The sequence below is a fragment of the Ursus americanus genome, chromosome 2, assembly GCF_024610735.1.
Source record: "Ursus americanus isolate L20-20 chromosome 2, mUrsAme1.1.p, whole genome shotgun sequence".
NCBI lineage: Eukaryota > Metazoa > Chordata > Mammalia > Carnivora > Ursidae > Ursus > Ursus americanus.
In genome coordinates this window covers 68,182,420-68,208,253 of record NC_142128.1, presented here as the reverse complement: position 1 = coordinate 68,208,253, position 25,834 = coordinate 68,182,420, and the positions used below count along the sequence as shown (strand labels likewise).

Genomic DNA, 25,834 nt, shown 5'->3' with positions numbered 1-25,834 from the left:
AAGGTAATAAGCAAAGGTCATGCTTGGAATTAGGATCACTTGTGTTGGCGTTGTCCATGGAGTCTCCTTTTCCCCCCCCCTCTTTTTGTGAAGCTGAGTACAGAGAAGGATTGTAAATGCTTTTTTACAGTGATTTCTTTAATTCATCTTTCTGGATGAACACAATTCCTTTGGAAATAAGTTTAAAATTTAACAATCTCCTGCCCAAATAAATATTACCTTGAGTGAAAGGAATCTATAAGAGTTACTATTTCCTCATATAAATTATTACTCATTAGACATATGAAAGTCTGACCAGGACAGTGACCATCTAGACTAGAATCTAATGCATAGGTGGGGTGGTGGTAGGGATGGCCTTCTTTAATTTATCTTTCATTATGCATATCAGTATTAGATAGGTTTTGACTTTGTCATTATTTACTTATTTGCAATATGTAGCATTATTTTCTGTACAATGGAAAAGAACCCCAGTGTTTATGTTTCTCATTTTGGTTGCTTTACCTTAGGTCCTATGAACAATGTTTTAGATAAGATTAGCCCTCGGTCATTTTGTCTTTTTTTTAATCTTAAATTTTATACTCTTATGCTCCGAATCATAGGAATTCTAAACTTCAAGGGCGTGGAAACAAACAAAAGGCAAACTAGCTTTCTAGGAAGAATCTAAGGGCTGCCTGGGTGGCTCAGTTGGTTAAGCGTCTGCCTTCAGCTTAGGTCATGATCCTGGGGTCCTGGGATGGAGCCCTGTGAAAGGCTCCCTGCTCAGCAGGAAGTCTGCTTCTCCCTCTCCCTCTGCCCACCCCCCACACTCATGCTCTCTCTCTCTCAAATAAATAAATAAAATCTTAGAAGAGAGAATCGAAGTGCATTCTATTTCATGTTCCATTACCTTTTTGTCTCATAGTTGAACTCAGTATGATATACTTTTAAAAAGAGGTTTAGAGGCTATTATTTTTCTCATTTTAATATGAGTTCAGGCTTATTGTTAGTTAGCTGGATGTTTTATATTTTTATTACCAATAAGTGTTTAACTTAGAAGCAGCAGACTGACCCAAGGGTGCAGCATTTAGTTTGACTTTATAGTTTATTGGGATGCTAATTTATTCTGGGTTTTAAAACACATTAAATTTTCTTTCTTCCTCCTTTAGATTGTAGTAAAAATACCTTGTATCTGTCATGAATTAGGAAGAATAGAAGGTCTTTATTTTCTGGGGACCTATTTATTGAACTAATCGGTATTTCTGAGCCTCTGGGTAACTATAAGGATTCTCAGGAGTTAAGTAAATATTACTTTATAGATTGATTTTATTCTTGTTCAGGTAAAAGTGGGAAACTAAACAGGTGTTTATTTCTTTTTTTCCTAAAAATGGTCTAGAAAGATAAGCTTGCTTAACAGTAATCTCTGATTCATGGTGAGCCAGATTGCTTTCTAGAAATGAGTCTTCTTGATCATGAGCATAGGAACATGTCAGAAAAGGGAAAAGCAGGGGCCTGTATACCCAAGTGACATTGTGCCTGATGCAGTAAGGGATGGAACAGATATCAGAGCAGAGTGGTTAAGATGTTTCATTTATTTCAGGTAATGTAGTGCCGAGAGGAAAGAGATGATGTCAGAATGTCATAGCAGTGATAACACTGAGGAAGACACAGTTCTTGCCCTCAAGTAGCTTTCAGCCCAACTGGGCAATTTTATCAATAGTGTCTTAGCAGAGGTCCAGAATTAGTGCTGGGGAGGCCTATTGGGGGGGAGGGAGGAATTAAAGGAAGGAGACAGAAAATTCAGTTGGTGAGAACGGGCGAAGGCTGCATGAAGGCAAAAGCATTTTAACTGGATTGAAATATGGAGTTTCTAGAAGGGAAAGGATAAGGGGAGGGTGTTTCATCCAGTTGGAGGAAACTACTTGAGCTGTGGAAGAGAGCTGAGTGAGAGTGGGGTGTATTTGGGAACATTAAGTAATTCAGTTTGATTAGAGTATAGGGTACAGTTCAATCCAAAAAGCATTTATTGAGTGCTTACTATGTAGATTATTTCCATTTTGATTTTTCAGGGTGGGGGAGGTGTAATTGAATGTTTCTTTGGCCTGAAGTTGAGGAACCAGAAGAGAGAAGCTATTGAATATGTGGAAATGAAGGAGTAATTGACGTACAGAGGACTGATACTTGATGGAATGAAAAAAGCAGATACAGGGAATTGAAAAAAAAAAAGTCTCTTCCTTTGAGACTGTGAGGACAGGAGAAAGAGCTGAAAATTAGAGGAATTGTGAATGCTTTTGCACTCTATATATGTGCAATTGATCCAGAAATTCACAACATTTATTGAAGCTCATTTATACCAGCAAAAACATGATTTTAATATAGTCTTTGTTGATTCTTTCTCTTTTGCCAACTCTTTGAATACAGTGACCAAATCTTGACTATCTTTTGAAAATCTGCGATATAAAATGTGGTACCTTAAACATAGTAGGGGACCGATAAATGCTCGCCAACTTGTTGAAACTGATTTAAATAGTTTTTCTTTCCCCCTTTAAATACTCTGAGTATTCATTAGAGTTCCCAGCATTACTGGGATTCTCACTGGCCAAAAGCAACTTGATCTAGTGAACAGATGAACCAGAATTGAAGATGGGAGGATGGGGCCACCTCCTCTGTCATTTGCCAATTCTTTGATTTTAGGAGACTAACATGTATGGGCCTCAGTTTCTTGTGGAGGTGGACTGCCCATATTGTCTACTTCTTAAAATTGCCTGACTCATTATATAATTTTATGTGAAAGCTCTTTAAAGATCAAAAAGGATCCATTTAAGGTATTAAAATGATCAGACCTTTCTTCTTCAGGATTGAATATTGTATTTCAATATAAAATCTAACTACTTATTTAACTACTTATTTAACTACTTATTTCTTTAGTAATTTAGTTTCCTTGTAGAGTGTAGAAGGTTTTTTTGTAGAAGTCTCATTGAAGGGAGAATTTTGTGGAGGCATAATTTAGGTAGATTCATGCACATTTTATTTCATTATTTTTCTGTTTTCATACCCAGCACTACTTAATATACTCTAATGTGGCACTGAGAAAGTTTTTGCGAGAATCACTTCCTTACATATCTTCTGAGGGTTCTAAATGCCAATATTACAAGTGTATAAATCCTTTTGGGAATCTGTGTTTGGACCTCAGGGATGGTGGGTGAGTTTTTATGACTGCGTGTCTTCCTTATGGTATTTAGAAAATCTCTTGCTATCCAGTGGGAGTGAGAGGGTGGAAGTTAGGAATATGAGTGTGAAAGAAATCCTGTTTGTTGGTATTGCTCATCGTGAAATAGAGAAGCTTCCAGTCCTAATTACTGAAGGCTAATGGAGTTAGAAATTAATAACGGAACATGTTATCTGGGACCCTATTTAAAACCCCCAAACAGTGGCCTTGATCTGCATTGAAGACATCTGCACGAGTATAAATTAATATTAGACTGACAGAGATAATGTAGATCCTGGATCTTGTCTACACAGGTATTTCATTAACCATGGAGCCAGTGTGGGTATTGTGAATAGTGAAGGTGAAGTCCCCTCTGACCTTGCAGAAGAGCCTGCCATGAAGGATCTTCTTCTGGAGCAAGTAAAGAAGCAAGGTAACCTAAGCGATTGCAGGGTGCCAAGAGAGACTCTCAAACATTGCCACTTAGAAAATAATCCATTTGCTGTATAGAGCTTTTCATTATCATATGATAGGAGAGAATTAGATCTGTCTCCACAGCATTAGTCATCAATCACCAACATCATGTATCCTCTTAATAACTCACACAATAATAGGCCAAATGTCAAAAGGATGACCAGCCATTCCTTGTTTTTGCCATATCCGAGGATGTATACCCATTGTATAGTTGGGAGTGACCTGAGTGACCTTTGATAATATGAATTAGACTGATGAGGAGCGTGAAGTTTCTCACTGTGTGTACATGGTATTGGATTTTGCTACACGTTATAAAGTCTAAAGAAAGGATGATATACAGTATAAATTTGAGTATTGGTCAAATTCTGTTGATGACCTTGCATCTTTTCTCTTGGTGAGAGCTGAAAGTGGTGCTGGTAAAAGTATTTATTATAACCTCTGAAATGATCCTTAACCATACTGACCATGAAAATTATTCTGTAGTTTGTTATTTAGAAGAATAAATTCTACAAATACCAATTTTAATTTTTAGAGGAATCCATATCAGAGAATAAGTCAGGATTCTCCTGAAGTCTCTGGGTTCTTTTAATTAAAAAATATTGCAAACAGTCAGATGGCAGGGAGGACAGTTTTAGGAAGTTTGCTAGAACCATCAAAAAACTTTGTGGACATGATTTGTAGTGATGTTTAGTCTTTCTGTTAAACTAGCTTACCCACAATCTGCACTTCATTCCAAAAGATTAAGCTCCAGTGGCCTTTCCTGATATGATCCTTTAGAACTGGCAGGCCAATCCTGGCCACGTCTGTTTGTTCACATATTACCGGAAGCTGCATTTGCACTACTGCAGCAGAGTTGAACAAACCGAATGGCCCACAAAGCGGAAAATATTTAATATCTGGCTTTTTTTGGAAAGTATGCCAATGCCTTAAAATAATGATGTCCTAGGGCAGTAAATACTTGTTTTTACTGCCTTCCCTTTTATAATTTTTGTGCCCTTTGAATTAAAGAACTTTATACTTAGTTTACCATTCACTCCCACTCAGCCTCATGCTGAGATTGACATCACAATTTCCAAAATCTTTTTTTTTTAAACAAACAGGTTTTTAAAATAGCTTTGATTTAAGAAACCAACTTTTCTTTTTTAAAAAGACAGATTGATTGATTGATTTGAGAGAGAGAAGGGGGAGGGCAGAGGGAGAGAATCTCAAGCAGACTCCCTGCTGAGTGCAGAGCCCCACGTGGGACTTGATCTCATGAACCATGAGATCATGACCTCAGCCTAAATCATGAGCCATACGCTCAACTGACTGAGCCACCCAGGCGCCCCAAGAAACCAACTTCTCTATTTTGATTTCTGACTCTTCAATTAAGGATTAAGGAATGTGCTCTGTTGGAAGAGCTGTTCAAATGTGTGCTTAACTTTGCAGCACTTTTCTCTCTTTATGTGGAATTCTGGTATGTTCTATATCAGATACCCCTTTCAATTCATCAAGACGATATAACAGTCATAAATACATATGCACCCAACTTTCGAACACCTAAATATATTAAATAAATACTGACAAATCTGAAGGGAAAAAAAGACAATAATACAATAGTAGAAGGGGACTTCAGTACCCCACTTTCAACAATGGATAGGTCACCCGAACAGAAAACCAACAAGGAAACATTGGACTTGAACTTTAGACCCTATGGGACCTAATAGACATATACAGAACATTCCATCAATAACAGGAAGAAAACTGGGAAATTCACAAATATATGGATATTAAAAAACATGCTGCTAAACACCCAGTAGGTCAAAGAAGAAATCAGAGAAGAATTTAAAAATATCTTGAAACACACAAAAATGGACACAGCATGCTAAAACTTATGGAATGCAGCAAAAGCAGTTCTTAGAAGTTTATAGTGACAAATGCTTACATTAGGAAAAAAGAAATATCTCAAACAACTCACCTTTACATTTCAGAGAACTAGAAAAAGGAACAAACTACCCCAAAGTTAGCAGAAGGAAGGAAATAACAAAGATCAGAGCAGAAATAAATGAAACAGAGACCAGAAAAAAAAAAAATAGAAAAGATCAATGAAACTAAGAGCTGTTTTTTGAAAAGTAAAATTGACAAACCTTAAGCTAGACTGGGAAGAAAAGAGAAGAGTGAAATAAAATCAAATGAAAGAAGAGGTATTACAACTGATACCACAGAAATACAAAGCCTCATAAGAGACTACTGTGAACAATGATATGCCCACAAATTGGATAACCTAGAGGAAGTGGATGAATTCCTAGAAATTTACAACCTACCAGGACTGCATCAGGAAGAAGTAGAAAATCCGAACAGACTGATAACAAATAAGGAGATTAAACCAGTAATCAAACAATAAGAAAAGCCTATGGTTTCTCTGGTAAATTCTACCAGACATTTAAGGAAGAATTAATACTAGTCCTTCTCAAATTCTTTCAAAAAAAGTGAAGAGGAGGGAACACTCTCACGCTCATTTTATGAGGCCAGCATTACCCTGATACCAAAGCCAGATAAGGACAGTACAAGAAAAGGAAACTATAGGGGCACCTGGGTGGCTCAGCCGTTAGGCATCTGCCTTTGGCTCAGGTCATGATCCCAGGGTCCTGGGATTGAGCTCCACGTCAAGCTCCCTGCTCGGCGGGAAGCCTGCTTCTCCCTCTCACTCTCCCCTTGCTTGTGTTCCTCCTCTCGGTGTCTCTCTCTGTCAAATAAATAAATAAAATCTTTAAAAAAAAAAAAAGAAAGAAAGAAAAGAGAAGGAAACTATAGGCCAATATCCCTGCTGAATGTAGATGTAAAAATTCTCAACAAAATATTAGCAAACCAAATTCAATGGCACAATAGAAAGAAAGATCATACACTACGATCAAGTGGGGTTTATCTCTGAAATGCAGGGGTGGTTCAACAAACATAAATCAGTAAATATGATACATAACAATAGAATGAAAGGTAAAAATCATATCTCAACAGATGCAGAAAAAGCATTTGACAAAATATAACAACGTTTCATGGTAAAAATTCTGCACAAATTGGATATAGAAGAAATTATCTCAATGTAATAAAGGCCGTATATGACAAGCCCATGGTTAACATCATACTCAATGGTGAAAGGTTGAAAGCTTTTCCTCTATGATCAGGAACAAAACAACGGTGCCACTCTCACCACTTCTATTCAACATAGTACTAGAAGTCCTAGCCAGAGTGGTCAAGCAAGAAAAAGAAATAAGAGGCATGAAAATCAGAAAGCAAGAACTAAAATTTTCTTTGTTTGCAGGTGTTTATGATCTCATGTATAGAAAATCCTGAAGACTACCAAAAAAGCTGTTAGAAGTAATGAACAGATTTGTTAAAGTTGCAGGATAAAAAATCAGTGTGGAGAAATCAGTTGGATTTCTATACATGAAAAATAAACTATCTGAAAAAGAAATAAAACAACCCCATTCACAATAGCATCAAAAACAATAAATTGGTTGGGAATAAATTTAACCAAGGAGATGAAAAATCTGAAAAGAAAGAAATTGAAGAAGACACATATAAATGGAAATTAACCCATGTTCATGGATTGAAAGAATTAATATTGTTAAAATGTCCAAAGCCATCTATAGATTCAGTGCAATCCCTATCAAAATTTCAGAGGCATTTTTCACAGAAATAGGAAAAACAATCCTAAAATTTGTATGGAACCACAAAGACCCCACATAGCCAAAGCAATCCTGAAAAAGAATAAAATTGGAGGCATCACACTTCCTGATTCCAAAACTATATTATGAAGCTATAATAATCAAAACAGTGTGGTACTAGCGTAAAAAGAAATATATAGACCAATGGAACAGAATGGAGAGCCCAAAAATAAACCCTCACATACATGGTCAACTAATATTTGGACAAGAGAGCCAAGAAGACTTAATAGGGAAGGGATAGTCTTTTCAATAAATGGTGTTGGGAAAACTGGGTAATCACATGCAGAAAAATGAAATGGGACCCATATCTTACAACACTCACAAAAATTAACTCAAAATGGAGTTAAGACTAATGCATATGACTTGAGCTATAAAACTCCCAGAAGAAAACGTAGGGTAAAACCTGACATTCATTGGTCTTGACAACAATTTTTGGGATATGACACAAAAGCACAAGCAACAAAAGTAAAAATAAATAAGCAGGAACACATCAAACTAAGAAGTTTCTGCACAGCAAAGGAAACAACAAAATGAAGACATCCTACAGAATGGGAAAAAAATATCTGCAAATCATATATTGATAAATACATAAGGAACTCATACAACTCAGTAGCAAAAACAAAAACAAAAAATGGGCAGAGGAACTGGATGGACATTTTCTCAAAGAAGACATACAGTAGCCAACAGATTCATGCAAAGATGTTCAGCATCACTCATCATCAGGAAAATGGAAATGAAAACCACTGTGAGATATCACCTCACACCTGTTCAAATGGCTATCATCAAAAAGACAAGAAATAATAAGTGTTGGCAAGGCTGTGGAGAAAAGGGAACTCTTGTACATAAAGATGTGAATGTAAATTGGTATAGCAACTATGGAAAATTGTATGAAATTTCCTCAAAAATTAAAAATAGTACTACCATATGACCCAGAAGTCCCACTTCAGGCTATATATCCAAAGGAAATGAAACTAAAATCTCAAAGAAAGGGGTGGCTCAGTCGGTTAAGCGGCCAACTCTTAATTTCGGCTCAGGTTATGATCTCAAGGTCCTAGGAGTGAGCCCCACATCAGATTCTTTGCTCAGCAGGGAGTCTGCTTGAGGATTCCCTCTCCCTCTCTCTCTGCCCTTCCCCCCAAAATAAATAAATCTTGAAAAACAAAAAGATCTCAAAGAGATATCTGTACTCCTCTTTTCAATGCATCATTATTCACAATAGCCAAGATGTGGAAGCAGCCTAAGTGTCAATCTATGGATGAATGGATAAAGGTGTTATATATATAATGGAATATTATTCAGCCATGAAAAAGAAGGAAATATTTCTATTTACAACAACATGGGTGGGCCTTGAGGGCATTATGCTAAGTGAAGTAAGACAGAGAAAGAAACAAATATTATATGATCAGAGAGTAGAATGGTGGTTTCTAGGGGCTAGGGGTGGGGATGAATGGGGAGATATTGGTCAAAGGGTGCAAACTTCTGGTTATAAAATAAGTTCTGTGGATCTAATGTGCAGCATAGAAACTGTAATTAATGATACTGTATTATGAACTTGAAAGTTGCTAAGCAATTTTAAATGTTCCCAGCACAAAAAAGAAATGATAATTATGTGAGGTGATACTGTTGTTATCTAACTTTATTGTAGTGATCATTTTACAATATATAAATATCAAATCAACATGCACAAATTAAACTTACACAGTGTTATATGTCTGTTGTATCTCAGTGATGCTGGGGAAAAAAAGAAATAAAATAAATTGCTTACCCTTTCACCCCATCTGTCTCCCCAAGTCAGACAGATAATCCTTAGGTAGTTCACATGTTTTCATTTAGGAAGTGAGCTGGAAGGGAGTAGACCAAGCACAGATAAAACATACTCATGACTATAGAACTCTTTGGATGGGTATGTTTCTATTTAGGACATGTCATCATTTTTTGGGGTATTTTTTTAATTTTTTTAATTAACATAGTAATGTATTATTTGCTTCAGGGGTACAGGTCTGCGATTCATCAGACTTATATAATAGCCAGTTCTCATTACAACATATACCCACCCCAGTGTCCATTACCCTGTTACCCCATCCACCCACGTCCCTCCCCTCCAGTGACCCTCAGTTTGTTTCCTAAGATTCCCTCTCTGGTTTCATCTTGTTTCATTTTTTCCTCCCTTCCCCTATAACCCTCTGCCTTATTTCCTAAATTCCACATATCAGTGAGATCATATAATTGTCTTCCTCTGATTGGCTTATTTTGCTTAGCATAATACCCTCTAGTTCCATCCATGTCATTGCAAATGGCAAGATTCCATTTTTGATGGCTGCGTAATATTCCTCTGTGTGTGTGTGTGTGTGTGTGTGTGTGTGTGTGTGTGTGTGTATGTGTGAGAGAGAGAGAGAGAGAGAGAGAGAGAGAGAGAGAGATGTGTGTATACACCACATCTTCTTTATCCACTCATCTGTCAATGGACATCTGGGCTCTTTCCGTAGTTTGGCTATTGTGGACATTCCCATTATAAACATGGGGGTGCAGGTGTCCCTTCAGATCACTACATTTGTATCTTAGGGGTAAATACCCAGTAGTGCAATTGCTGGGTCATAGGGTAGCTCTATTTTCAACTTTTTGAGGAACTCCGTACTATTTTCCAGAGTGGCTGTACCAGCTTGTGTTCCCAACAGTGTAAAAGGTTACCCTTTCTCTGCATCCTCACCAACATCTGTCGTTTCCTGACTTGTTCATTTTAGCCATTCTGACTGGTGTGAGGTGGTATCTCATTGCGGTTTTGATATGTATTTCGTCGATGCCAAGTGATGTTGAGCACTTTTTCATGTGTCTTTTGGCCATTTGGATGTCTTCTTTGCAGAAATGTCTGTTCATGTCTTCTGCCCATTTGGATTATTTGTTCTTTGGGTGTTGAGTTTGATAAGTTCTTTATAGATTTTGGATACTAGCCTTTTATCCTGATATGTCATTTGCAAATATCTTCTCCCATTCTGTTGATTGTCTTTTGGTTTTGTTGACTGTTTCCTTTGCTGTACAAAAGCCTTTTATCTTGATGAAGTCCGAATAGTTCATTTTTGCCTTTGTTTCCCTTGCTTTTGGAAACATGTCTAGCAAGAAGTTGCTGCGGCCGAGGTCGAAGAGGTTGCTACCTGTGTTCTCAAGGACTTTGGTAGATTCCTGTCTCACATTTAGGTCTTTCATCCATTTTGAGTCTATTTTTGTATATGGTGTAAGGAAATGGTCCAGTTTCATTCTTCTGCATGTGGCCTTCCAATTTCCCCAACACCATTTGTTGAAGAGAGTGTCTTTTTTCCATTGGATATTCTTTCCTGCTTTGTCAAAGATTAGTTGACAGTAGAGTTGAGGGTCCATTTCTGGGTTCTCTATTCTGTTCCATTGATCTATGTGTCTGTTTTTGTGCCATTACCATACTGTCTTGATTATTACAGCTTTGTAATAGAGCTTGAAGTCCAGAATTGTGATGCCACCAGCTTTGCTTTTCTTTTTCAACATTCCTTTGGCTATTCGGGGTCTTTTCTGGTTCCATACAAATTTTAGGATTATTCGTTCTAGTTCTGTGAAACAAGTTGATGGTATTTTGATAGGGATTGCATGGAATGTGTAGATTGCTCTAGGTAGCATAGACATTTTCATAATATTTGTTCTTCCAATCCATGAGCATGGAACGTTTTTGTTTCCTTGTGTTGTCCTCAGTTTCTTTCATGAGTATTCTGTGGTTTTCTGAGTACAGATCCTTTGCCTCTGGTTAGGTTTATTCCCTAGGTATCTTATGGTTTTGGGTGCAGTTGTAAATGGGATCGACTCCTTAATTTCTTTTTCTTCTGTCTCATTGTTCGTGTATAGAAATGCAACTGATTTCTGTGCATTGATCATGTCCTTATTTTATAGAAGGGGGCATGCCCCACCCCAGCCCCTTTTCAGTGACACAGATGTTGGAGAGTTGCAGGCTAAAGGGAGGAACTTTATGGAGCTCCTCTATAATGTTTTAAAATGAAACAACAGCTACACTCCCTTGGAACTGCACATGACCTACTCAGCTGCTCTAGGATTATATAGCTTCAAGTCAGCATATTTCCCTACGTATGGATAGTAAGCATTAGAGGTAGATTATTTTTTGAAGTATATCATACCTGAAACCAAGATTTGTTGATACCAATCTTATGGAGTAGTAAGTGGGGAAGAACAATAGACAAGGACCTAGGATGTCAGAGTTCTCGTGACAACTCTAATGTGTTTTGTGGCCTTGAGCGAGGCGCCTAACCTTTCTATGTTTATTTCCTCATCTGTTAAATGGTGATAGTAATATCTATTACATTTACCTCAAAGGATTGTTGGGAAACTAAAATGGTGTAACATGTAAAAGATCTTTGAAGTGTATAGCATTGTACAAATACTATAATGCAAAACTAATGTCCACTTTGGTCTTTATGTTCTTAAAATTGAAAACAATTTTAAGCGTGTTCCTTTAATGGATCTGCCATCGCACAGTATTTACAATGATGATTTAAGCCTGGTAAAACTAATATGTGTTATAAATGTCATTGTTCTTCTAAATAAAGAGTAAATTTGGTGAATACCCAACTTGATGACTAAACTGTTATTTGTGGTTTTATTTATGATGTGTTTAGAATCTAAGGAAAATATCCTGTCAGATTTAAATGGACCTTGAGTAATGCTGGCCGTCTGGTTTCTGCAGGAGTTGATCTAGAGCAGTCAAGAAAAGAAGAGGAACAGCAGATGTTACAGGATGCCCGCCAGTGGCTCAATAGCGGGAAGATAGAGGATGTAAGGCAGCCTCGCTCAGGCGCCACAGCCCTCCATGTGGCTGCTGCCAAGGGCTACTCTGAGGTCCTCAGGTATTGTCCATTTACATCAATCAGGAGTTTGGAAAACTGGGAGAAGATGAGCTGGGTTTTGGAAGCAGGGGGTGAATTAGATTTTCAACTTCAATGTGTTTCTTTATTGTTTTCCTCTCTGATCGTGCAGTCTTTTCTTACGTTTTGCTGACGTTAATCCATAGATGGTCTCCCACCCTCCTACTGTCACTGTAGGTTCTCACTGACACGTATGATATGAAACAGATGAGGTGCACTGGCTAGATAACCTTACATGATCTCTTCCAGTGCTGTGATTTATCATTACTATCCTTACAGTCTCCTCTGGTGACATGTAATACAGGACAGACTTGTGATCATTTTGGTCCTTTTTGGACATAGATAATGTCTTTGGGCTCCTTAGATTCACGATACAGATCTCGAGTGTGCCGCATCCAGTTAGAGCAGGATAGTTAAACTGATGGGAGGGATTTGGATTCTACTACTCTGCCTGTTCGATTTTTCCTGACATCCACACATGCTTTATGTAGCTTTTGGTGCTACTATTGACAGGCTTTCCCAAATACATGGGTAGTTAATAGCATTGTGTGCGTAGTTGTTGCCAGACTCTTCCAGTGCTTCATTTTCCACCAAATATGGGGTTTCTAATAGGTGGGGCAGTTTGTCGGTATACTGCTTCTGCCTGAGAGTGACACTCAGATTCTGCTCACTTCTTAGAAGGTGTCTGGAGGCCCATGATATGGGTAACCTCAATCAGGCCAGTGCAGTTTGGGGCCTCAGGAGTCATCCCTTTCTTCCTTCATGCACACAGATTATAGCTTTGTAGTTAGCAAGAAGTCCCTGCAGATACTTTGCAGAGTTGGAAGTTTGAGAGTCTACAGTAAATATATGGGATCCTGGAAAGATCAACTACAAAGTTAGTAAGTAAAGTGCCCTGAAGAGAATTGAATTCTCATTTTAGATGTTCTTTCCTCCCTGCACTGGGAAACGGAAAACACACCTTGTAACAGAGTTGTGTATGGTTTGGCAGATTTTATCAGGTGACTCAGATTTGGTGAATCTCAAAGGTATACACCTTTCCAAATGCTCCTCTTGTGTGGTTTAACATGGATGTGCCTAGGAAATACCCTATGACCTTTCAGAGTGGCTTGATAACTGCTCTCTGTGATTGGTTCTCAGTGTAGGAACCGTGAAGCCTGAGCTGTGCCTTAGAGGACAGAAGTAATCACAGTTTCCTGGTGGTTCAGGGCCAAAGTCTGAAATATCAATTAGGTGGTAGTTTATTTGGCAGAAAACTGTAATATAAAGGGTATAAGTATCTTGTTTGGGGTTTTCTTCTTAGACTTTTAATCCAGGCTGGCTATGAACTCAATGTTCAGGATTACGATGGCTGGACTCCCCTCCACGCTGCTGCACACTGGGGAGTGAAGGAGGCTTGCTCCATCCTGGCAGAAGCACTCTGTGACATGGATATCAGGAACAAACTGGTTAGTATGCCTGACCCTCTAAAAGGGCAGTGAAATTGGTGGCTGGGTCTCTAGAACAAAAGGCTTAAAGTCTCAGTTAAATGGCCAGGCTTATTATCCAGGGAAATCTACATCATAGGTAGCTGTGGCTCTGTTCCTGATACCCTCCTCTCTCCTGCCCACCCCATTATCAACATAGAGATGTTTGCTATGTAAAATAAAACTCTGCTGATCAGCATTCTGATTCTATTTATGTTGAAGCCCCTAAAATAAATAGGAAATAAAGATATTTGCCCTTGGCAAAAATGAGCATTGGAAAATCCCGAGGTTGCTGTCTTTGCTGAAGTATGAAAGATTTTATTTTATTTTATTTTTAATTCAAAGACTTTTGAGAGCTGAGCTCTACTCTCATCCAGTCATTTAAAAAAAAACATTATAATGACAAAGATCCTTGAGTCTGGCTGAAAATAGTTATTCAGCCTCATTTCAAGCAAGTTTAGAGGCCCTAGAGCTCCTACCCCTACATCTAGTGATTTTCTAGGAATCCAGAGACATGGCTTTTTATTTAGTAGATGTTCTTACCTGCCTCACATTTCTTCTGAACCCAGCTTTCATCCCCAGATGAACTGTGCTGATGTTTCCTAAAAGAGATACCCTTCTCTCACTTAAAGGGAGATGACTACTGTGACTTAATCTTTAGTGCACATGTGCCCTGGACCCCCTCTGAGAATTTTAAAAGCCCCTTATTGAAGTTATCATAGCAATTAAGACCGTTTTGGAACAGGTACAAGTAGAGATTTCAATTGATTATTTACTGAGAGGCAATAAGCATTAGAGATAATGTGATTTCCTCAATACTGTTTTTTTTTTAAAGATTTTTTTATTTATTTATTCGACAGAGATAGAGACAGCCAGCGAGAGAGGGAACACAAGCAGGGGGAGTGGGAGAGGAAGAAGCAGGCTCATAGCGGAAGAGCCTGATGTGGGGCTCAATCCCATAACGCCAGGATCACGCCCTGAGCCGAAGGCAGACGCTTAACTGCTGTGCCACCCAGGCGCCCCTCCTCAATACTGTCTTATACAATATAAAAACATGTATTTAAAGGACTTGCTGTGTTTTGTTTTGTTTTAGAGGAAGAGCATATGCATGGGCAGGGGGGATATGCAGAGAGGGGGAGAGAGGGAGAATCTTAAGTAGGCTCCACGCATGGAGCCTGTTGCAGGGCTCAATCTCACACCCCCAAAATCGTGACCTGAGCCAAAATCAAGAGTCGGTTCTTAACTGACTGAGCGACCCAGATTCCCCAGCGGACTTGCTGCTGCTTGTGATGTTTCCTCTGTGATAGATGAAGGCATTATTATAATGTAGAGCAGTAAGTTAGGGAAGCAGCTGTCACTGGAACAGAGGCATCAAGTGGATATTGAATAGTTCTCTGATAAAGTCACAAAATTACTACTTTGTTTTCTTTTGATCATGGTATGCCTTTTCTGTGCCAGGGCCAGACACCGTTCGATGTGGCCGATGAGGGTCTTGTGGAGCACTTGGAGATGCTCCAGAAGAAGCAGAACGTGGTGAGTCTTTGGTTAATGCTTTTAAAGCTTTTATAACAGCTCAGTCCATACCAGGTATTTCAATCGCTTGTTTTAGTTATGTCTACTGAGAGCCAAAATGGACATATCTACATTTCAGAGATGATAATTGTTCCCTTCAGGGACTAGCAACGGTCTGTTAGAAAATATCCCAGAAACTATTGTTGTTAAAGTTTACTCACTATAAGATAGCCTTCAAGCAGCTGAAAGTCAAAAATGACAAGAACAACAAACTAATAATTACCCTTGAGAAAGTGATTGTGGTATATTCAAGTCAGAGTTTTTTCCAAATAGGGAGTAGTAGCGTAGAGGACGTCTCATAACTTTTTTCTCCCCCTGTTGACTGAAGGGACTTGTTTATTTAAAGTAGATTCATTATAGAGAGGAATATATTTCCTTCTTAAAAAGCAAACAAGGCCACAAAACTAAACCTGTCTTTTGGTATTGGACAGTACCTGGTCAGTGATTCATACTTATTCAGGATTCATCATATATCCAGAATTGAATCCTCCTTTCCCTTCTCATTCTGAATCTTTTGTTTGGTCGCACGTACCGTTCTGTTGCTTAGTGCTATATAGAAGAACTACCTAAGTGTGGTACCCATGTACATACTGCAGAAGGAAGACACCCACCCAATATCCAGATAAACAGTGAATAATTCACATATTCTGCCTATAAGTGGGATGAGTAGTTTGGGCAAGGAGAATAAAGATCAGCTACTAATGATCAGGGCTGATGTCTGAACAGAGTGGGACAGAAAAAAAGTCACTAGCTTTCCTTTGTGTTTTCCTTTGCATGAGTTGTGGGTCAAGGCATATGAACTCAAGTTTAGGACAAAGGAGAGAAACTTAGAGCAGTTCTGAAAAAAGGAACTATGGAGTTCACTGGTGGGACAGGTCAATTGTATCTCACCTCACACATGTTCGGCACCGCGTCTGGACTGGTAGAGTGAAGATCCTCGTTACTTCAAGGCTTAGTGAGACAGTTGCATATATAAACCTCAGACAAACAACTTAACAGTTCATTTTGTTTTCTTTGGTGAGCTGTGGAATCTAGGCTAAAACTTGGGACTTGCCAGGTACCGTATCGGGGCTATTATCTAACAGCATCGTCCTTCCTAAGATGTATACTTTGTGTAGTTAGGTTTTTGTTGTTTTTTAAACTTTTCATTCTGAAGTAATTTTTAGACCCACATAGAAGTTGTGAAAATGATAGAGAGTTTCTATGTATCCTTTAACCAGCATAATTTGGTTTTTGAACATAAATAATATTTTCACTAAATATTAACATTTCTGCGCTGGCAATGGTGCTTTTCTTTGTTCCCCGCATAACTTTGGGGTCTAGGGATATGAACTCATTTTGTCTACAGCATGTATCTAAATACCAGACAGTTTATTCTAAGGACTTATTTCCCCTTTAGTAACTTTTTTTTCTTGAGAACTATTGCCAACCTAATTCAGTGTATGGTCATAAAGAATTCTTTCAACGTTTCTTCCCTTTTTTTGTTTTTTAATCCATCAGAAGCCAGGTTTTTTTTGTTTTGTTTTGTTTTGTTTTTGTTTTTTTTTAGTAATCTGTCTACACCCAGCATGGGGCTTGAAGTCACAAACCCCAGATCAAGGGCCACATGGTCTTCTGACTGACCCAGCCAGCCTCCCCTAGATGCCAGGGTTTTTTTGAAGATTGGGTTTGGAGAATTGATACAAGCACTTTTATTGAAGCTCTGACACCATGGTTTTTCTCTTACCTTGGATGAGGATTTTTCTCCATCATTATCTTCTAAGGAGACTCAACTGATGGGTTTCTCTTTTTCTCAGTTCTTTCTTCCCCTTTTGGTATTGGTCCTGTCTTCTTCAGAATGACAGTACTATTTTGAATTCTTCTCATCACTGCTGATTTTTACCAGTAGTCAACTTCTTCCCTTTCCTCTCTGTTTTCTCAATTTCCAGCTTCGAAGTGAAAAAGAGACACGGAATAAGCTCATTGAGTCAGACCTGAACAGCAAGTTGCAGAGTGGACTCTTTAAGAAGTAAGACATTCAGGACTTGAGAGATGTGATGAACTCTGCTGTGTTTGGGTGCATGTGTGTGTGTGACATACTTAGCTTGAGATTTAAGCCAAATGATCTTTAAACATGTGGGATGTTTGAGGGGCAAGGAGGTGGCATTGATATACGGGGGAGACATTGAGGGTAGGTGAATGTATTTATTTATTTATTTTTTTAAAGATTTTATTTATTTATTAGAGAGAGAGTACAAGCATGAGCTGGGGGAGGCACGGAAGGGGAGGGAGAAGCAGACTCCCTGATGAGCTGGGAGCCCAACGTAGGGTACATGGGGCTCAGTCCCAGGACCCCAGGATCACAACCTGAGCCAAAGGCAGAGGCTCAACCGACTGAGCCACCCAGGTGCCCCGGGTGAGTGTGTTTTAAATTTAGAGATTAATTGAGACTGTGTGAAACATTTTCCCCCCAGCTTAGGGGTTCCTAGTCTTAGTTGCATCCCTAACTCTAAGTTCTGTGAACTCAGGGACCATGTGTGTTTTGTTTACCACTGTACCAGGGCCTAGCGTGATTCGTGGCAGGTAATAAGCACTCAGAAAACATTTGTTAAATGACTTTTTAAAAATATTTATCTGCTTCATCACCGTCAGGATTCACAGCCCTCCTTTTTCCTGTGTGTTGAACAGGCTAGATCTATTTAAGTCATACCGTAAAGTCAAAAACTGAACCTTAGTCTGCAAAAACCCAAGGATTCAGAAGAATGTAAAGAAGGATTTGATGTATTTCTGTTATTGCTTCTACACAGAGGTTTATAGACTTGTTCTCCTTATGCTTGATTGTCAGTGAGCTTAAATAGTTGGCCATTTCTGAGTTACACTCAAATTGTCATCTTTAATTTAGCAAAGAGAAGATGCTCTATGAGGAGGAGGTACCCAAGTCCCAGGAAATGGAGGAAGAAAGCAAAGAGTCTAGCAGCTCCAGCTCAGAGGAGGAGGAAGGTGAAGATGAAGCTTCTGAGTCAGAAACTGAGAAGGAGGCAGGTAATGAAAGATGTTGACAGCAAAGATCCTCTGTTTCCATAATGCAAGGAGATCACTGCTTGTCAGAGCTAGGGGTCCTCAGAGGGCTCCAGAAAGAGCTTTGAGTTCTTTAAGTTTAATTTTCAAAGGTGAGATACCAAATTTTGAGTGAAACCTTGGCTGTAGAAGGTGTGAGCTCGGTTATAATATGTGTATTAGTCTCTATGTAGCCATAAGGCACACACCAAATTCCTTTTTTAAAAAAGAATTATTTATTTTAGAGAGAGAGAGTGCCCATGCCTGTGTCTGTGAGCATGGGGGGTTGAGAGGAGAAGGGAGAGAATTTCAAGTCGACTCCGCACCGAGTGTGGAGCCTGATGGGGGGCTTGATCCCATGACCCTGAAATCATGACCTGAGTGGAAATCAAGAGTCAGATGCTCAACCACCCAGGCACCCCACAAAAGTGCTTGTGTAAAGGAGCCAACTGTCTGACCTCAGGTTGGTAGGGTGTAGAGACCAGATTCCGAAATTCAGTATGCTAAGAGGCTGGAAAGGTGAGATCTTGCAGAGTCGTATTTGGTCAAGTATCTTTAACCAGCTGGTATAAATTTGCATTTAGTTCTCAGGTTCATCTGATTCCCTAAACAGAATCCCAAGATCTTTTCATTTTCCTTCTGATTACATGAAGCTCCTTCAATTCCTGAGTTGGGGATTGAAGAAGGAACAAAGTCATATTTACCTTTATGACTCTTATTGATATTATATATGCTTCATCTTACACTTCTTAAGTTTATTATATGGCAAGACAGGAAGCCCAACAGTGAGACTGAGGTGCTGAACAAGGTCAGATCCACAAGTTGTAGGATCACCCATGGGGTTTGATATACTGTCAGGCAAACACAGAAAAGAGATACTGGGTTTTACTGAATAGAGGTTCAGCTGCAACAGAATAGCTCTCATGGATAACTGGAAGTTAATGATAATTAAGATTTTACAGTACATGTGTCCTGCACTCACTGGCTTGTATTTGTAGTATTAGTATTAGCTCATTGAATATCACCAAAGGAAATTAGAGATCATTGATTGTGTAGAGAAGATAAGCACCAACTAAGTTTATAGCGTAGAAGATGACCTTTTACTCATGGAGTCTTGAATTTCTGTTATTAAGCAGGCACAGCTTGCTCTGGAAATGGTAGTGTAGTACCTACCAAAATTTAAATGTTCATCTTTTTTATGTTTTTATTATTTATTGAGGACTTACGTGTCTTCAGCTTTCAAGTAGTACTATCTGGTCTTGCTCTGCGCTAGATCTTTGTTAGCTACCAAGATATTAGAAAACTGGGAGGGAGCTACCTGAACTACTGTAATTGCTTCGCGATATGTACCTAGGCCTCAGGACTCTGGTCCCTGCGGCCCATCTCCACATTGCTGTTGGAGTAGAACACCACAGCACGCTTAGGTTATACTGCTCCCCTGTCCAGAAACCATCTACAGCCACCTTCCCTACTCCCATCTTCGCCTGTGGAGTCAATCCCAAGTCCTGTAGCCTGACCTTCAAGATCTTTCATAGTCTGTCTCCAGCTGACCTTTCCAGTGCTATCCAGAGGCAGTGTAATCTACTAGCCAAGCTGGATTGCGTGCCCCAGACATATCCTGAGCTTCCTACCCCTGAACATTTATTTGAACCTTAGAATTCATTTCTAACTATCAAATGCTTATTGAGTGATTTCTGTTACAAGCTATAGGATTTACCAGGATGAAGAGGCCTTTCTTTAGGTTTTCCTATATAAAAAAACTCAAAAGGAGTGGACTGCTTCACTGTTCTCCCACCCCATGATAATTGCTCCCCTGTTTGTATCCCTCTAGCACTTCATACTTATCTCTGTTGTAGCACGCATCATTTTGTCTGAGAACTCTAGGTTTATCATTTACTCCTAGGTCTCTGCATGATGCCCGACATAGGACTAGCGTTCACAGTCATTAAATGCTTTTTGTTGGATACATCTAGGAGATACAGGGGAATAGGAAGGCGTATACATGAATAAAATACATGCCACATGAGAGATATAAATGTCGTCAATGGGATTCACTAGTAAGAAAGATTATATTTAGTTTGGGGGATTGTAACAACACTTTACATTTGGGTAGTGCTTTTTACTCTGCAATGTACTTACAACCACACCCCGAGGGATGTATCACCACATTTTAGAGTGGGAAATTGACCCTGTAAGGGGTAAGGCAAATTGAGTCTCATGGCTGGCAAATTGTGTCGCTGAGATCCTGATTTTGATCTGGGACTCCTCAGAGTAGCAGGGGCAGAGCGAAATGTGGAAATTATCTGCCTAAAAGGTGGAAGCTAAAGGTGTGGAAAAGGATGAGATTTCCCAAGGGAGAAATTGTAGAGAAAAGATGTACAAAAAAGAATTGTGGGGCATGCTGTGTTTAGGAAGTGAAAGAGGCAAAGAAGGTATGGTTAGAGAGGTTGAGGAAAACCAGGATTTGTGTTTCTATATCAGAAAAGCCAGGGTAGGAGTGGGAAGGGAGAGGTCAAGAAAGAGACAGCATTTAGGGAGTCTGCTAATCTCAGCAGTTTCTGTAGCCTGATGTAGGCAGAAGCCAGATGGTTCCAGCAAGCTTTCCAGCTCATTTCTGCCAGTTGAAGTTTTACTCATATTTCAAAGCCCAACTCAAACCAGCTTCCTTTATGAAGCCTTATCATCACAGATACAAGTTTTTCCTCCCCTCCTCTGACTAGTAGCTATTTGTTTGAACGCCTTTTTTATTACTTATACTACCTAGTGGTAGTGTTATTTCTCTTTGTTTCTCATCTCCTCTCTTCTTCCCCTACAAGTTCAGAAGCACTAAAATGTATTGTGTGTCTTGTTTATCTTTCTGTCTTCCATAATTCCTAGCACTGGGCCTTCGACATGGTAGGTGTGCAATAAAAATACATTATATAAGTGTATATTGGAAGAATGTGGGGAACTGGATTGCGTCTAGACTTTTCCTGATGATGCCCAACACATCGTGTATGTACTGAACAAGTATTCGTTGAATGCATTTTTCCTGTTTTTAAAAATCCACAGATACAACCTCATAAAATGACAGTTTTCATGTGTCTTACATATAAATGCAGCTGTAAAGAATACGAATTCTCTTTTGAGGTGAATGTAAGCAGTTTGATTTGGATTTCTATTTTCCCCTTCCTTTTATTTATTCAACTTGAACATTTGGCATATTAGTTATCTATTGCTAAATAACAAGTCACCCTCAAATTTAGTGGGGCTTAAAACAGCTATTTACATACACCCAATTCTGTGGGTTGGCAGTTTGGGAAGGGCTTCACTGGGATGGCTTTTCTCCCCTCTGTGTGGTAATACTGGGCTTATTCATGTGTTGGTGGTCAGTTGGTAAGTCATCTGGGGTCTGGCGGGTCCGCAATGACCTTACTCACCTTTCTGGTGGGTGGTTAGGATGTTTGAGGCAAGTGGGCCATGTTCATCAAGCAGACTAGCCCCTGCTTCTTCACACAGCAGTTGGATTCCACAAGAAGAGAGGCCAAGGCTCAGTGCACAAGCACTTTCCGAGCCTCTGCTTGTGTCACACTTGGCTAATGTCTCAGTGGCCATAGAAAGTCACATTGCCAAGCCCAGAGTCAATCTGAGAGGCCACAACACAGGGGTATAGATTCATTGGGAGTTCTTACTGTAATGATCTGTCACATTTGGCTAGTGAGGTATACTTCTTGGGGATAGAGATATTCAGATAATATTTAAAGAATGCCTTGAATATTCATAATAACCACCAGAAATGATAACATTAACAATGAATAACTATTTAGTAGGGACTCATTACGGCTAGACATTGAATGATGCAATTTAAAAACATTATCTCTAGACTTTATAGCAACTCAGAGGCAAGATTTAAAGCCCCTGATTAAACAGTGAGAAAAGAGAGGTTCATATATGTTAAGTAACTTGCCCAATGTCACACAGCTAGAATGTGGCTTTAAACTGTCCCATAATTCATAGGTGGGTTATTCTGGGCCCTGTTTCCAGAGTGCATAGATCAGGAGGCCCCACCACACCTACTAGGCTCAGGCACTGATGGAGCAGTGAACGAGACAGACGAGGTTTCCGCTCGATGGCCCTATAAGATGGACTACTATTCTTTATTAAGAGGGTTTACCTACTACAGTTGTGTAGCTTAACTCGCAATATCCTCTGTAATCCTTTCTACCTTTATTTCCTATTGTAATCCCAAGAATATGCACTACTTTAATTAGGCCTGCTTAGACTTGAGTTTACTGACCAACAGATGGTGTATTTTGAATTCTAAGTCGTTAATCATACCCTTTCTTCCTCCTGCCAGTTGCTATTTGTCTTCTAGCTTTCTCCACGGCATCTTTCCTTGTGTCCTCCCTCAGAGGATTTCCTCTGGACTCATAAAGCCTTGTTGATCCAACTCAACCAATTTAGCCTCTAACTTATATATGATCTTCTGTTGTTACTATTATCATTATGCATCTTATCTCTTGTCTTGGTTATTAATTACCTAGAAAGCAAGATCTGTCTGGTTTTTCCTGCCCAATCTCCCAAAACAGAGTAGATTCTTATTATGTACTTTCTGATGAATTTTATATATGATACATAATGTGGAGAAAGTTTTCAATTATATATCTGGGAATTGGAGCCTACCAGGAAAGGAATTTTACCATTGAGTTTATTTCCTTTTGGTAATAGTTGCTAGAGATTTCATTTTAGTTTGAGTCTAAGCATTACATGGCACTAATAATCTGTTTTGATAATGGGTAAACCTTTTCTGTTAGCAGAAAGGTACAGACATACACACAGATAATACTTGCACTTGTTGCTTCTCTTGTCTTAAATAATAGATAAAAAGCCAGAAGCCATTGTCAACCATTCCAACTCTGAAAGCAAGAGTATTATCACGGAACAGATACCACCACCAGCTCAGAATACCTTCTCTGCCTCTTCAGCTAGGAGAGTGAGTATTTTGGAACTACTTTGAATATTATATTTTTCCTACTATGGGAATGTACAGTTTGAAAGGCCTTAAAGCTACATTCTTGCGAGATAATACATATACATGTTGCCTGTCCTAATCTGCTTAGGCTGCCGTAACAAAATGCCACCAATTGGGTGGCTTTAAACAATAGAAATTTATTTCTCACGATAATGGAGGCTGAGATGTCCAAGATCGTGGGGCTAGCTGAATCAGTTCCTAGTGAGTACTCTCTTCCTAGTTTGCAGACAGCCACCTTATCTCCAAATATTATAGTCACGTTGGGAATTAGAGCTTCAAGGTATGGATAGGGAGGGCGGTGCTCAAACATTGTGTTTATAACATTGCCCGCAAAAGCTACAAATCCATTACCAAACAAATTTAGCTACAATGTGTTTAGATAACATAGGATATAGTGATCTGGGACTAAAGAAATTTTGTTCATTGCCTATTTTCTTCCTATCTAAGACTAAGTACAGTAAGTATATGTAAAGCTCAGACTGGGATAGGAAGATATCTAGCATTCAGTATTAATTGATTTGATGACTTATGTCCTTTTTTTACTTCTTGTTTAAAATTTTACTTTCATAAATAAAGTCTTGGTAGTACTCATCATAATGAGTAGAGAGCAGAGATAGAAAGAACTTGCTGAGATACCAGAGACCCCTCCTCCTGCAATTCGGCCCAGGCCTCTGAGAAGCTGTAGGCTTCTAGTCAGTGAGACAGAGTTGAATAATGACCTTGCTCTACAAAGGATACAATTAGTTTTGAGATTAAGATTGATCTGAGTTCTGGGGAAGAAAGCTGTTGAAAAAACTCCGTGGTTTTAGATACTAACTTACTGATCTTCTTAGTGCCTCATGAATTGAAAAGACAGGATTACGGCATCACTGTGGAGATGAGGAAACAAAGGCCTGGCTGCTTATTTATTCCTGCGAGCATCACTGTGAATCTGTAGAGATGTTTCAGATAGAACACAGACCTCACTCATCACCCCGTCATTTAGCTGTACCTCACATACTCCCACTGCTTCTAGGTGTGACTAGACTTCTTGCTTTCTTTTAATTTATTTTTTTTGTTTTATTTTTGAAAGGGAGAGAGTGTGTGCATGAGCACGGTGGGGGGGAGGGGGGGGAGGGGCAGAGGGAAAGCGAAAGAGAATCTTTAAGTAGGCTCAATGCCCAGGGGGGAGCCCAATGCTGGGCTCAATGCAGGGCTTGCTCTCTGGACCCTGAGATCATGACCTGAGCCAAAGGAAATCAAGAGTCAGATACTTAACTGACTGAGCCACCCAGGCACCCCTAGACTTCTTGCCTTTTTAAAAGAAAAATACTAAATTAAAAAAAAAAAATACATGAGCACCTGGCTGACCTTGGGGTCATGAGTTCAAGCCCCACATTGGGCATAGAGCTTACTCAAAACAACAACAAAAAAACCCAACAACAGAAAAACCCAACCACGTATACTTATTCCACTTTGCTGAAATAATCCTGGGAAAGGCATTTTTCCTCTCAGAGTCAGGGTGGCTTATAAAGAGCTGACATGATTGAGCCTCTAAAGCTGGAAGGAGTACATAAATATATACATTCAGATGACTGAGTAAAAGAGAAAATCTGAGTGTGAGCTGGAGACGAGTGATTTAATGTTTCTGTTGCATTTTTACTAAACCAGGCAGTAAAGGTGGCCTGATACCTGGAGAAAGACCAAAGCCATCTGGCAGAGGTCCCCCAAGTCCCAGGAATGGGCCACTGACTGCAGTTCTCAAGACCAGTTTTACTTCAGACTGGTGTTTGGGCTAACACTAGTCTATGATGCTTTCTGTGGTTTATGGCAAAATGAGATCATTAAAGACAATGTAAGCTTTCCAGAAAGCTTTGTTTTCTGATGTTAAAATATTTTTCTCTTTTTAATGAAATGATTGTGATAGAAATGGTAATCAAGTTTTTGAAAGATGTTCTCCGGGCAAAATCTAAAAGATGGCAGCTCTATGACTTCTCCCATTTTTGTCTTTTTTAATTTTGCTGCTCAGGGAAATCTGAAACACTTGGAACTGCTGCCCAAGATCAAATAAACTATTTTCTTGAAATAAGCAATTAGAATTTGAGTGGAGTGAGTTTTAGTATTTTTATTAGTATTAACTTAAATCATCTTACCACAGTCTTATCACAGCACCTTAAAACATACATATACGTTAGCTCATCTGTGTTTTCTAGTTTCCACATATTATAAGAAGGAATTAAGCTCATTATCACCATCTTACAGGTGAGCATGTTGAGACCTGGAGAAGTAAAATGTCCCATTTTCAGTTACATAGTGAGTCAAGCAAGAGAAGATGTTTTTACTAGAATGTGGATCTCCTGGTGTTCTAGGTCAGTACTCATTGATAGGAGAGCAAATAGTGTTTAATTTCTCAGAGAGCAACTCTGTCAGTAGGAGCACTGTGTTAAGAATCTGAGGCTATTTCTGGCTCAGGGAGAAAGGGAGCCTTGCGAGGTTATTAGCGTCTGCCAGGT

General features: G+C 39.1%; 1 protein-coding gene across 8 annotated transcripts in view; it reads left to right on the top strand.

Annotated features, from left to right (window-relative positions):
• PPP1R12B (protein phosphatase 1 regulatory subunit 12B) overlaps positions 1 to 25,834 on the top strand; it is a 200,995-nt gene that overhangs the window by 51,287 nt on the left and 123,874 nt on the right. For all 8 annotated transcript variants that reach the window (XM_045787642.2, XM_045787644.2, XM_045787643.2 and 5 more), the window contains exons 3-9: positions 3,499 to 3,617; positions 12,080 to 12,239; positions 13,561 to 13,705; positions 15,182 to 15,256; positions 17,224 to 17,303; positions 18,177 to 18,316; positions 23,191 to 23,303. In XM_045787642.2, the coding sequence (XP_045643598.1) occupies positions 3,499 to 3,617; positions 12,080 to 12,239; positions 13,561 to 13,705; positions 15,182 to 15,256; positions 17,224 to 17,303; positions 18,177 to 18,316; positions 23,191 to 23,303 (832 nt within the window). The remainder of the gene's footprint in view (positions 1 to 3,498; positions 3,618 to 12,079; positions 12,240 to 13,560; positions 13,706 to 15,181; positions 15,257 to 17,223; positions 17,304 to 18,176; positions 18,317 to 23,190; positions 23,304 to 25,834) is intronic.